The sequence below is a fragment of the Lissotriton helveticus genome, chromosome 7 (assembly GCF_964261635.1).
Source record: "Lissotriton helveticus chromosome 7, aLisHel1.1, whole genome shotgun sequence".
NCBI classification, from domain to species: domain Eukaryota; kingdom Metazoa; phylum Chordata; class Amphibia; order Caudata; family Salamandridae; genus Lissotriton; species Lissotriton helveticus.
Window position 1 is genome coordinate 392,302,694 of NC_136068.1, and position 13,465 is coordinate 392,316,158.

The window sequence follows — 13,465 nt, forward strand, 5'->3', positions numbered from 1 at the left end:
CTTGTAATATAATCAATGTTTAGTTACAACCTTCTTATTAACAATGGTCTATGTGGAATGTATGTACTTTTATGGATAATATCTATCCGAATAAAGATCAAGATTGATTGATTGACTGAGTAGATACTCGACATTAGGCCCTTAGATGATGTATAAGTGTAAAATATGTTTTCTCTTTAAGTTACAGCCATAATTGCCACTTCTCTATTTGGTGAGTGCATGGCCCAATGCCACAACTGGCAATATTACATTTGGTCAGTCTCTCTGAGCTGAAACTCCTTGTTGCAGTGGTCTAAATATTTAATCTCCCCCTCCACACAAGCAAATCGTGAAGATTCTACAGCCCCCGTCTTCCCGGCACCCCACTCCCTCTCTTGTTCTTTCTGGAGACAAATATGGATTTCATCACCAGGGGTATATCAAGAGTAAAAGAGGTGAGATCTTGCCTCCTTGTAATCCAATCCCATATCTCTAAAGTGGATTGTAAATTCTCAAAGTAATACATACAGGAGGGCTTGTGTGATTGGCCATCCACAGGCTCTACTAATGTTCTTGTCACACTGCAGTTGCACCCATATGTATCTAGGCTCTGGCAATGTCTCTTAGATTATGGGTTGGACAAAGATATGGTGTATTTTTTAGCATATTTGCACAGGGACCTCAGGGCTCGGGTGAGAATAAGCAAGGATGGGGCAGTTTCAGGGGACATAGTAGTAGACAGAGGTGTTAGACAAGGGTGCGTCCTCGAACCACTTTTATTTATCTTATATATTAATGAGTTACATAATGTCCTGTCCAACCAAATAACAGATGTCCCAATAATTAATGGAAATAAATTACCCTCCCTACTATACGCAGATGACGCTGTTTTAATGGGGCGCACACCCAATGCCCTACGAATTTTAGTTAGGGGTTTTGTCTCATATAAGGACAAATCTAAAAAATACCCTAAGTCAGAAAAATTAATAGAGCATTTTATGTCCGTCAATGCCAGGCCACCTAATCCACTGTGCGCTTTCAGCCTTTTCCGTGAAATTTGAGCTCATATAAAAGTATCAATGGTCAATTGAAGAGACTGCAATTCTATTTCTGGGTTTCTTGCTGAGAGGGATTGGAATACAGAATGCAGGCTAGGTAAAACCAGGAGCGGCCCCTCGTTTAGGGCAGGGAGGCCCCATCTCCTACCTTTTTGGAGACATAACGAGTGTTGGAAATTGTGGGCACAGGTACAATTAGGTTTTGTACCTGACTTACCCTCATTAAGGTTGTGGTCCCTACTTGGACAGGGTGCATACCTCTGCCAAATAGAGACCCAGTTTCTAACAAAGAGTGTCTGTCAGGCTGAGCAAAGGTCAGCCTAATAGACAGTCCTTGTGTTCAGGTCAGGCAGCCAGGCGCTATACATGCGTAGGCACCTGATTGCCTGAACGGAACTTTGCAGATGTCACAGCTCTGTAGGTGTGACCTCCTCAGCCCTGCACAGCGCCTCGAGTTCCTCCCCCTCATGACGAAGCAGAGTGTCACTAATAGCCTCGGACGTGGGACTTAAGTCCTAAAGTGTCCAGGGCTGAGTGTCAATGGCCAATTGAAGGGACATCAATTCAATTTATGGGGTTCGTACTGGGAGGGCTTGGAAAACATAAAGCAGTCTGGGTAAGACCATGAGTGGCCTGTCCTTCAGGGAGGAGGAGCCAGGCCACCTACCTTTTTGCAGACATAAACAGTGTCTGTCAGGCTGAGCAAAGGTCAGACTGACAGACACTCCTTATGCTCAGGTCAGGCTGCCAGGCCCTTGACATGCGCTAAATGCACACAAGCGGGTCTACCTGAGCTGACCTGTGCCAGGCTGAAGATGCCAAAGCCCCCCTGGCATGATCTCCTCAGCCCTGCAAAGCGCCTCGAGGTCCTCCCCCTCATGACAAGGCAGAGCGTAAATGAAAGCCCTGACCCTGGGCACTCCAGCAACTCTCCCTGACCCCCATCCCACTCTGTGACAAGTAAGAGACTAATGCATCCTCTCAGTGACTGTCAGCCAGTAGGAGGAGGCAGCAGTCCTGACCCTCCAGGAACCTTGCAGGCTCCACCGCTGCAATCAGTAATGTTTTTTTGTTCTGGTTTAGTGCATGCACGTGTGTTTGTTTGTATGAATGTATGAGTATTAGTGCATGCATGCTGTGAATAGGTGTGTGCATGGGTATGTGCTTGTGAATGGTAGGTGTATGCATGCATGCATGCTTGTGAATGTATGGTGTGAGTGAGTGTGCATTTAGATAGGTGAGTGTGAGTATGTAAGTGTGTGTGCATGGCTCACCCACCTACTCAAATACTGGCCGCCACTTGTTAAGACATTTATTTTCACTGCAGCTATGCTGCTAAGCCAGAATATATAAAAGATTCTGCCGTCTATGCACATCAGTTGTAATTGCATTAAACTTGGAATAATTTGCAGTATAAAGGTTACGAAGCGCAGGTGTGATGTAGTTTCCCAGATATTTTTTTCCCTTGGCTTAGTGAATAGGGTTGAGTCCCTTAAGGCTATCTTTGATTGATTGTGGCAATCCTGCATCCAGCAACATTGGATTTCTCCAAAGTAAGCCTTAACCTAGACCCCTCACAAAATACTCTACCACCTCTAAGACTGTCGGAATAGAGGTTTGCCATACCACCAATGTCAAAAAAGATGTTGTCCGCAAATAGATGGATCTTGTGTTGTTCGCCCCCCAAATTACATCCGCTTAATATCTGAATGCTACCTAATATGAGCTGCAAGAGGTTCAATGACTAATAAGAAAAACAGAAGGGACAATGGGCATTTGTGGAGTGTACCTCTATGTAAGGGACTTTTCGTTGGTTAGGCCCACTAACCAATATTCTAGATACTGGATTCTTACGGCTGGCGTCAATCTATGTCAACATGTGTGACCCCAAACCTACCTCCTTGAGTAGCCATTGAAAAAAAGGCCAGCTTACTCTACTGAATGCTTTTCCAACATCTAACGACAGAATAGCGAGATGGAATCCATGTATCATGATAAAATGAGTGATTCACCTTGTACGTATACACCTCAGTGTGCCTAACATTCACTGAGCAGTAGTTCAGGAGACAGAAAATACTTCAGCACATTTTCAAAAAAATATCAAAAGTTAATTAATCTAAATAATACGCTCATGAGTGGCGAACACTACTTCTGTTCGAATAGAAGAGTTTGACACATTGGTGGCACTCAAACTATAGAGGGCTCATAATTTGATGTTTACATTGAAACCCTTCTATTCGAACAGAAGTAGTGTTCGCCACTTGTTTGGTTTTTATTGATGTATTGTATTTTTAGCAACCAACAACTAACTCATGAGCGTATTATTTAGATTAATAAACTTTTGATATTTTTCTAAAACTCCTGTTGATCTTTTTTGATGCACTAATTGTAATTTCTGGTCCCTTGTCCCTTTATTCTTTTCTTCTTTTTCTTTCTTTTTACTTTATTTCATCTTTTCACTTAACTAATTTTCAGTCTTCACTGAATTTTTCTTGAAAATGTGCTGAAGTATTTTCTGTCTCCTGAACTACTGTTTGGAACAATTATTCACTACCCCTGGTTCAGGTGGGTGGGTTGCCTCTGTGGTTGTACACTAACATTCACTGAGTGCACATGCTAGTGGTTCCACAGAAATAGGAAATAAGAGAGGCAATATTGGGCATTCCTACCTTATACCATGATATATGCACAGAGGGTGGGAGATCAAACAATTTTCGTAAACTTGGGCTACAGGTTCTGTAAAGAGCAGGCCAAATATCTGTAGGAAGTATTTTCCTATGTCTACTCACCTTAACACTTGGGCGCAGCCTGGAAGAGGGTGAGCAAATAAGCATTGGAGGAGTCGGGCAACTGCTCGAGAAGCACCTGCTTGTTAACGGACTGAAAGAGACTCTTAGGGTGAGAACCAGTGAAATGAGTTAAAAACATCTGTGCGGTAATGCAAGAGTATGGGGTAAGTACTGATATTAATCACGCTAGACCCAGACCCAGGGAGAGAACTGCCTTGACCATAAAAGAGGGGCAGCTTAATAGCATCAAGAGGCACTCTATTCTTGTACCAGGACACTAAGTTGCGTTGTGTACATTTTTCTACATTTAGTAATTACAGAACTTTTCTTCTTGAAAGTCAATTACTGAGTTAGACGTTAGTTTATTATAGTAATGTGAGATTGTCAATTACTGAGCTAAAGCAGCTCCATGCTACGTCTATTGAGAAGTCAGTTACTGCTCCCCATTATTACCACTGATAGTCAAGTGCTGAAGTGGTTGCACTTGATGAAATTTGCAGAGTCATAGAAGGAAACATGGGACATGATGGACATCATGGGACATCAGAGGCATACAACCGCAACCCCCATAGTTAGGTACAAATATCACCTGCTTGCCCCGTGGCCCTCTGAACGGTGTCTGAGAGTCATCTAGTCTTAAAGATGCTAAGTCATTGGTTAATTAAACCATTGACAAGTTTTGGAAGGTTTGCCAAATAGTGAAATAAATATGGCAAGATTCAAGGAGATGTTTTTCAATTCTTTTAATTTTAAGTCCAATTTTGAAGTATGCATAGATATTCACATTGGTGGAAATAGCAATTAACATGTCTGAGATACACATTGGTAGTTAGAATTGTAAAGGTACAACTGAAGCCCTGAGAAGAGAGATTAAACACTGGATTTAAAGAAAGCTAAGTGTGGTTATATGTTTTTATAACCATACATGGTTTTTGATGGTAAATAAGATGGTTGAGTATGGTAACAATTCAGGATGACTGACCTGTTGAGTGGTGGTGGATAGGGGGTTTCACTTCCAGCAATATGATCTTAAGGTTAGCCCAGGATAAAGGATAATCGTAAATACAACAGGTTTCCTTCCACATAAGTTATCACCTTAAATGCTGCTTGAAATTAAGGTTGTTCAGGACTTCGACTGCTTTATGGCATAGTCGTGGACACGTTTTCTCTGGCTGAAATTCTACAGATGAACTTCCTATTGAGCTTTGTGCTAGGTTAACCAGCACACCATTAATAGTTTTCCTGAAACCCTGAATTATAACCCAGAGGCCCCTGAGAGTCTGTTCCTGGGAGACCAATAGGGTTAACTGCTTCTTAAAGTAGCATGGCCTCTCCATTGCTATATTTTCCCAGCTGTGTCAGAAAGCTTTAAATCTAAGAGTTGTGAGGTCGTCAAGTTTTTTCAAAGAGTGAGCCTTTGAATCAGGTAATTCACAGATATTAAAAAAGTTCACCTTAAAAATGATCCCTCCCAAAAAGGATCTATGGACAAATTATTGTGCATTATTTAACCTCATCTTTCCCTATCTCTCATTTAAATTCTCCATTACAACCTCTTTTTTTACAATGTATCCCCTACTGTACTGAGTGTATCAGGACATCCTTTTGGTGGTGGCCTCAATGTTAATTTTGTTGTTATGATGTGAACTCTGACAAGAATCCAGGACCAACCCTGCTTTTTTTGGGGGGGGAGTGCATTGCCTTATTTAGTTTTTTTATAAGTTGCTTATTAGCTGAAGAGGGCAAATTCTTAGAAGGCTTTTTAATTAATGGGTAATGGAACACACATTTTACCTCAAATCCTTCAATGCCTTAGCTACCCAGTTTCTTGTTTAGCAATAGGTTGGGGGTTTAAAACCTTCTGCCTTATAAATTTGAACCAACAATGAGGTGCTGGATTAACAGTGTTACCATGCGAGTTGACAAAAGAAATCTTCCTGGCAGAACTACATAGGTTTTTAAAGGAATATTTAAAGTGACTCCAGTTTAACATGATGGTGAAAACAGATATACTTCTCGCTCTTCTTAGTGTATCTGCACCACTAGCCCTCTCAAGACCCTCTTTCCGATGATCTGTGTTGAGATGTAAGATTCTAGGGTAGGACAGTATTTTCCTTGACGGTGTTAGATCATTCCTTTGGAGAAGTAGTAGTAGGTGGCAGGAAAAGCACTGGGACTGGAATAGTTGTGTCTAGCATCTAGTACCTTCACAGTTGGTATTGCTAACCAACATTGAAGAAAGCTTTCACAATGAAGGTCTCAGCAAAGGGCTTGGCGTCAAAGAGGTTCTTTGATGGAGAGGGTCTGCTGAACATCAAATCTATCCTGAAGAGTTCTTTTATGGGTTCACTAACCACTAAAAACATTGTGATTGACAACAACCTAAACATAAAAATTATGATTTATGATTCCGATTTCTTACTGTGTCCTACAATTTTCATCAAATATGATTAGCATTGCAGCTTCATGTGATCATGTAATTCTGTCCTACAGCCTTATGTGTCATAGATGCTGCAGAATGAGTGCTATTGCTATAGGTCAATAAAGTTTTGTAAAATGTTTAAACACTACTTCAATGCTAGTAATGGTATATACCAGTGGTTCTTGTATGGAGACCCCTGGGGGTCCGCAAACCTTCTAATGAGGTCCACGACAGCTTAGAAAATTAAATATTATTAACAGATTAATAAAATGTGTATAAATACAGAAGTAAAACATACAAATACATTTTTGTAAACGGTCTGAAAAGGCGAAGAAATGTACATTTGCTAAAAATTGCTAAAAATCATATTAGTATCACCAGATTGATTTGTGAGAGCAGTGCAAATGCATCAAACAGAATCTAGTACGGACCATGGGTGGCCTCAATTGAATTTAGAAAAGCTCCAATGGTCCTATTAAATTAAAAAAAAAAAATATTGTTATATATTTGTTTGCAAATCCAATAAAATATTTCATAATTTGCGTATTTGTTTGAGTAATGCTTTTTTCTATATTGTGTTGTGGTTCAACTCAATAATGCTTAGGCCAGGGTCCCTGGCTTCAGGTAATGACTCAGTGGGGGTCCCCAGATTCCAATAATCATTCAATGGGGGTTCCTGGGTTCTAGTACTGAATAAGTGAGGGACCACAGAAGTCAAAAGGTTAAGAACCATTGGTATATACATAGCACAGTTTGAGAATATATCACAACCTAAACAATCTCCCTCTTGCGTCCTAAGATTCTCATCCCACAGTTTAGCTATGGTTATTAAAATATACTATGCCAAATTGGTTGTCACTTACAAATCAATCCTTACATGTAATTATATAACAGTTGAAATGAAAACTTACCAGAGTAATATTCTACCAGTTCATGAAGAGTGGAGAATGTGAGGCGGGGAGAGATATATAACCAGCCATTTTCTAATCGGTTTATGCGATAGTGTTTGATTGAATCCCATGATGCATGACTGGTCCTTCGAATGGACAAGGAATAGCCTCCTGCAGGAGAAGTAACATTTCTGTGAAATACACCAATTAGAGCAGAGAAACAAGAAGAGGTGTTACCAAGTACCCACTATGTCATTGAAGTAACATGTTTTATGTAATTTCCACTCCATATCCACCTGGCTGATATACTATTGGAAACACAACAAATCCATGCGTGGAGGAGACCTCTTTTGGGGTGTCTTCAACTTCAACCCTTCCCAGACTGTGTTTTCAATCCGCAGGTTTAGCTCTGAAGAGTATGTGAGCCTCCAAAAGTACACCAAGTGAGCTTTTTTCCACCTTCAGATCTTTTGTAAGCATTATTTTTCATTTAAGATGCCAGTCAGGTGGAGCAAGTTCATCACTCTCCACCTGCTGAGTAGAATGTTGCAGTAGGGGAGTTGGGTCAGTAATAATGGATTTTGGTACAAGTTCAAGTTAAGGTTTGGAAAGTTCTTGGGATCAAAAGGAGCGTATAGCTCATTAGACTGGTGGGTTTCCATATCCAATGTGTGAATCAGGATATTCAAATAATGATAACTTCAACTTATTTTCATTTTCCACAGTTTAGCCATTTGTAAGTGCTGTAAATAGAAGAGTTTACTATGGTATAATTTAAAATAAATGCATCTATCTGTATCAGAAGGATAAAAACGCTTTACTTGCTATGCTCTGGGCTTTGAGTGTTTGCTCGCCAAAGATAAATGACAATTCTTTACAAACTTTATAAGGGAGTAAGACTGGTATTCGCAACACAGTGAACTGAATCACTTCTGGGAACCTCATGACTGAAACGAATGGCCATGTTCCCTTAAAATAAGGACTGTTACGAGACTAAGGGCTAGATGTAGGTAGTCACAATTTACTGATTCTTAAATACCGAATTTTACCGATTCGGTATTTAAGAATCGGTAAATGTGATTTAGGTAATAAATCGGTAAAATTTACCGATTCGGTAATATTCCTTATTACCGAATCGGTAATACTGATTCGGTAATAAGGAATCACCTTCCCATTCACTCCTATGGGTCTGGAGGCCCAAAGGAATGAATGGGAAGCCATTCACTATTACCGATTTGGTAAATACCGAATTGGTAATAGTAGGAACATATTCAAGGGTGGCAGGGTGTCACATTGACACCCTGTTGCACCCCTGAATCGTGCATGTGTGCACATGTGGCGCACATCAATGCCCTAAGGGCATGTATGTCTGCCACATGGCACTGAGAAAAAAGCAAAAAAATGCTTTATGTAAGGTATTCGGTATTTTCCACCAACCTGTAGTTGGTGGTAAATAACAAATCCTTAAAGCTAACATGCACTCACTTGAGTGCCTCCTACATGCTTTTAAGGATTTGGTAATTTACAGAATCCTTAAAACCTGCCTCCTACATTAGAAAAGGTTAAATACCGGTCGGTAACAGGATAATTACCGATTTTTGGCTGTTACCGACCGGTAATTAGCTACCTACATCTAGCCCTAAATGTGCAAGCATTCTCAGACACTGGAGCTGTGGTTGTAAAATCAGGTTGCACCTTAAAGGGACCTTTGAAATTTAAGTTAGCTCACTGTGGGAGAGGGAGGAGTTGGAGTGATAGCTTATAACAACTGGTTTTACCTTCATCTGGAATTATTCAACTGTATTCTGCCCAATGCCCCATGGACTGTTGACCCCACATCAGAGAGCAAGATGGCGCAGAGTGTCAGCGACACCTGAGTGTGCGTCACCAACTGCCCGACAGACCAAGGTAAATCTAGTGGTTTTTCTTTCCATTTCCTGTCTGTGTGAGGCAAATTCTTATGTTAGTATGATTTTCTTTCATTACTACACTTTAAAACAATACACTAATAAGTAGCAATGAATATAATAGGGGCAACATACCTTTAATGCTGGGTAAAACTAGGGGGGGTGTACCAACTGGCACATGTCCTATTCTGTGATCCCTTGACACACACAACAGTGAAGTAGCTGATATAGACTAACATATAATGAAACAGTTTGATGGAAAATACTAAATAAATTTAAGACAAGCAATGCTGATGGCAATGTGTGTGAAGGTGACACTAATTATATCTTTACATTTCCTAGAAATGAATTATGAAAGTTTCATAATCTACCCAGCTGCACACAGCTTGTAATCTCCTTTCTCTATCTCATCATCTGTCCTTTAACTAACCACATAATGGATTTGCATGATATCAACCTCAGTGGGATAATATTGCCCAATTTACATCAAGAGGGTCCAACTAGATCTAATCATCCTATCCCAAAAGTCTGGTAGCAACTTCAGAGCCAGTCACTAACTCTTCGGAACAAGTATATTTGACATTAACTAGACCCATTATGTTGATCCAAGGTATTTTAGAAAACTCCAATTTCTATGAGTAACCAGAAGCAGCCACATAATACTCTTTTAATCGAAGTATGCACTGAATTGTGTATGTTTAACTTTTTATATATAAAAACCTGGCATTAGGTTTAATCATGCAAAACAGTAACTTAGCCAAGTTGTTATCTCATCTGACTAATTCAGGTACAATTTGTTTTTTTCAAAATATCCATCTTGTGTTGTTAAGTATTCATATTAGATAAGAGTGTGCTTACCAACGGGAGAACATGTGTGCAAATTAAGAAAAAACATTTTTATTATAACAAATATCTTAGACGATAAAATAGCTACAGAGAAAAGAACTTGGGTCAAATAAACCAACTGAAAAGCTTAGGAATCAAAATGAACAATCATGTAAACAAACATGAATTCCCCCAATACCAGCAGAAAATAAGCAAGCATTTCTAAAGCTACCAGAAATTTAGAGCTAATACCCAAGAAGATATTGACAAAGTATTCCAGGCCAAGCTAATTCAAGTAGAAGCATATGCTTTGTTTTTCGGTTCATGAAGAAAAGGGAAAAGAATTAACAAAGTCAGGCCTATAAATACACAACACTTATTAACAAAATTTAGTCACTTTCTAATATTAAAATAGTTGACTTCTAAACATATAGAGCTGGCAAACAATTTACAAAAAAGACCATGAGGAAATCCCAACATCTTTAGCAACAGAAATCACTCTATAGGAGTGAGGCTTTTTTCAGTGGGCATTCATTTAGTTCCCTTAGATGAACTATCACAACTACCCAAGCTTTCATTGCAACAAGTAAAGAGTTATATGGTCCTGACCCAGCAGCAAATTAAAATAATTATGAATGATTCTAATAATGAGTTTAACAAGGGATGGGACTCACCTTGTACCAGAAATCAATCGAAGTAGATTACAGTTTGTTTATATTATGATGAAAGAGGGCCAGGATATAATGATGAAAGAGAGACAAGAGATTATATAATTAATTTAAAAGGGCACAGTTACGGGGATAACAGCAAGCACTTGCTCCAACTTATCGACAAAACTGCACGCCTGCGTAAACTCACTCTTCTTATATCGATCGATGCTGAGAAAGCGTTCGATCAAGTACATTGGCCCTTTTTGCGGTCAGTTCTCGATAGGCTTAGGACCCCACTTCCGCCAATGGGCATGGGCTAGTTATTCTGATCCTGTAGCCTCTCTTCAAGTCAATGGATTGCTCTCCCATACATTCTTTATTTCTAGGGGAATGCGACAGGGATGCCCTCTGTCACCACTCCTGTTTGCTTTATAAATGGAGCTGATGGCAGAGCGAATTCAGTGACACCCCCTTATGGAGGGAGTCTCAACGAGTGGTCAAATCCATAGGATTGCGTTGAATGCAGATGATGAAACACACTACTGTGGAGCAAATGGCAGTAAACTCAAACAAAGCAGGAAGTAATTGCTACTGAATGCTTGTCACACATCATCATTTTAGAGGGAAACCAATCAAGTTATGTTTATTCTTCACCAGGAAACATACTTCAGAGTATTAGAAGCATGAATATTGGGAGGATATAACCTACAACAACCTGGTAGGTGCCTGGACCCTTGACTATTTACTGGAAATGTCTAGATGATACTACATAATATAATTGAGACAACACTTCAATTTTATCTTAAACATGCAGGAAGCCATTGCACCTGCACACAGCAGTACTAACCTGGTACGTGAGTACAAGTCCAGCCCTGAAGAAGATCTTAACGTAAACAGAGTTTTTGGTCCTAACCACATAAGGTCGAAACGCGTCGGCACTGACTGTGTATTGGTTCGGAGCGAACTAGGTAAAGAAGAGATCGATCCATCCTGGATTTGTCGAGTGGCAATAACTCTGCTCCCTTACACTAGCTTGTGAAAATATTCTCCGACCACATACAGGACTTCAAATTTAGGATGTTCTGAGGACCAGGAGATATATGGTCCTAGGACAGTATGTTTTCAAAGAATAGGACAAAAAAGAGAAGAGGCAATTTCGTTTGTGAACCCAAAAATTATTTTCAACATTAACTGAGATTGTGTTTGTTTAGTGTGTATTGTTAAGTAGTCTATATATATTTTTTTGTCTAATTAGTTCAGAGTTTGGTCTAAAAACAATATAATTGTGTATATGTCTTGTATATAAATGTTTTTGTACATAAATGTTTTATGTGTTGATACAAACATAGGAGATGTGTAAATATATTCGATGAAGGAAATTCTCAAATGAAAAAAGTTTCTGAAGTAAATAATAATTATGAGTTGATGTTTCAAGTCAATAAGAAGGACTAGTGTGGCTAAAAGAAATAGTGTGACCAATGGTACCAGAGGTATTTTGTTTAAGAATTTGTTAGTATATTGATTCCGGCTTCTGGTTTCCTAAATTGAGTCACTCCGCTTTGTTATATGTCCTTAGAAATAACTAAGCCCTTCCAGTCACTGCCTCCGCTGGTGGAAAAGCTCAAGCCAATTGGTAGGGCATCTGGATTCAAGGTGAACACAAGTTTATCCCAGGCCCTTAACCTCACTATTCCTTGCGCTGAAACAATTATCCTTGCTCACTTGGCCACTGGATTCAAGATAGCCTGGCTGATGAGGATTATGAATCCGAAACCGGTCCCAGGATGCTTGTTTCCGGTCCATGGAAGACATGGCTTGGCAGTTCGGTCTGGACTGTTCCGATGAGGCACAGGGTCAGACTGATTTGCATATAGCCATGTCTGAAATGGGGTGGCTGAGTGGGCTAAAGAATGGTGATGGATTAAACCCAGATCAGTTGACTGGGGGTGAGTGTTTGATTTGCTCAAACGCTCCGTCCATCATCCCCTTTTGTATCGCTTTGTTCGCCATAAGTGTGGCAGGGTATGCTCAGACGTGAGTCCCTTGCTCACTTGGCCACTGGATTCAAGATAGCCTGGCTGATGAGGATCATGAATCCGAAACCGGTCCCAGGATGCTTGTTTCCGGTCCATGGAAGACATGGCTTGGCAGTTCGGTCTGGACTGTTCCCATGAGGCACAGGGTCAGACTGATTTGCATATAGCCATGTCTGAAATGGGGTGGCTGAGTGGGCTAAAGAATGGTGATGGATTAAACCCAGATCAGTTGACTGGGGCTGAGTGTTTGATTTGCTCAAACGCTCCGTCCATCATCCCCTTTTGTATCGCTTTGTTCGCCATAAGTGTGGCAGGGTATGCTCAGACGTGAGTCCCTTGCTCACTTGGCCACTGGATTCAAGATAGCCTGGCTGATGAGGATTATGAATCCGAAACCGGTCCCAGGATGCTTGTTTCCGGTCCATGGAAGACATGGCTTGGCAGTTCGGTCTGGACTGTTCCCATGAGGCACAGGGTCAGACTGATTTGCATATAGCCATGTCTAAAATGGGGTGGCTGAGTGGGCTAAAGAATGGTGATGGATTAAACCCAGATCAGTTGACTGGGGGTGAGTGTTTGATTTGCTCAAACGCTCCGTCCATCATCCCCTTTTGTATCGCATTGTTCGCCATAAGTGTGGCAGGGTATGCTCAGATGTGAGTCCCTTGCTCACTTGGCCACTGGATTCAAGATAGCCTGGCTGATGAGGATCATGAATCCGAAACCGGTCCCAGGATGCTTGTTTCCGGTCCATGGAAGACATGGCTTGGCAGTTCGGTCTGGACTGTTCCCATGAGGCACAGGGTCAGACTGATTTGCATATAGCCATGTCTGAAATGGGGTGGCTGAGTGGGCTAAAGAATGGTGATGGATTAAACCCAGATCAGTTGACTGGGGGTGAGTGTTTGA

General features: G+C 40.6%; 1 protein-coding gene across 1 annotated transcript in view; it reads right to left on the reverse strand.

The window, feature by feature from the left end:
* SLA2 (Src like adaptor 2) overlaps window positions 1-13,465 on the reverse strand; it is a 291,725-nt gene that overhangs the window by 55,713 nt on the left and 222,547 nt on the right. The window contains exon 6 of the mRNA XM_078650513.1: window positions 7,160-7,309. Within this exon, the coding sequence (XP_078506639.1) occupies window positions 7,160-7,309 (150 nt within the window). The remainder of the gene's footprint in view (window positions 1-7,159; window positions 7,310-13,465) is intronic.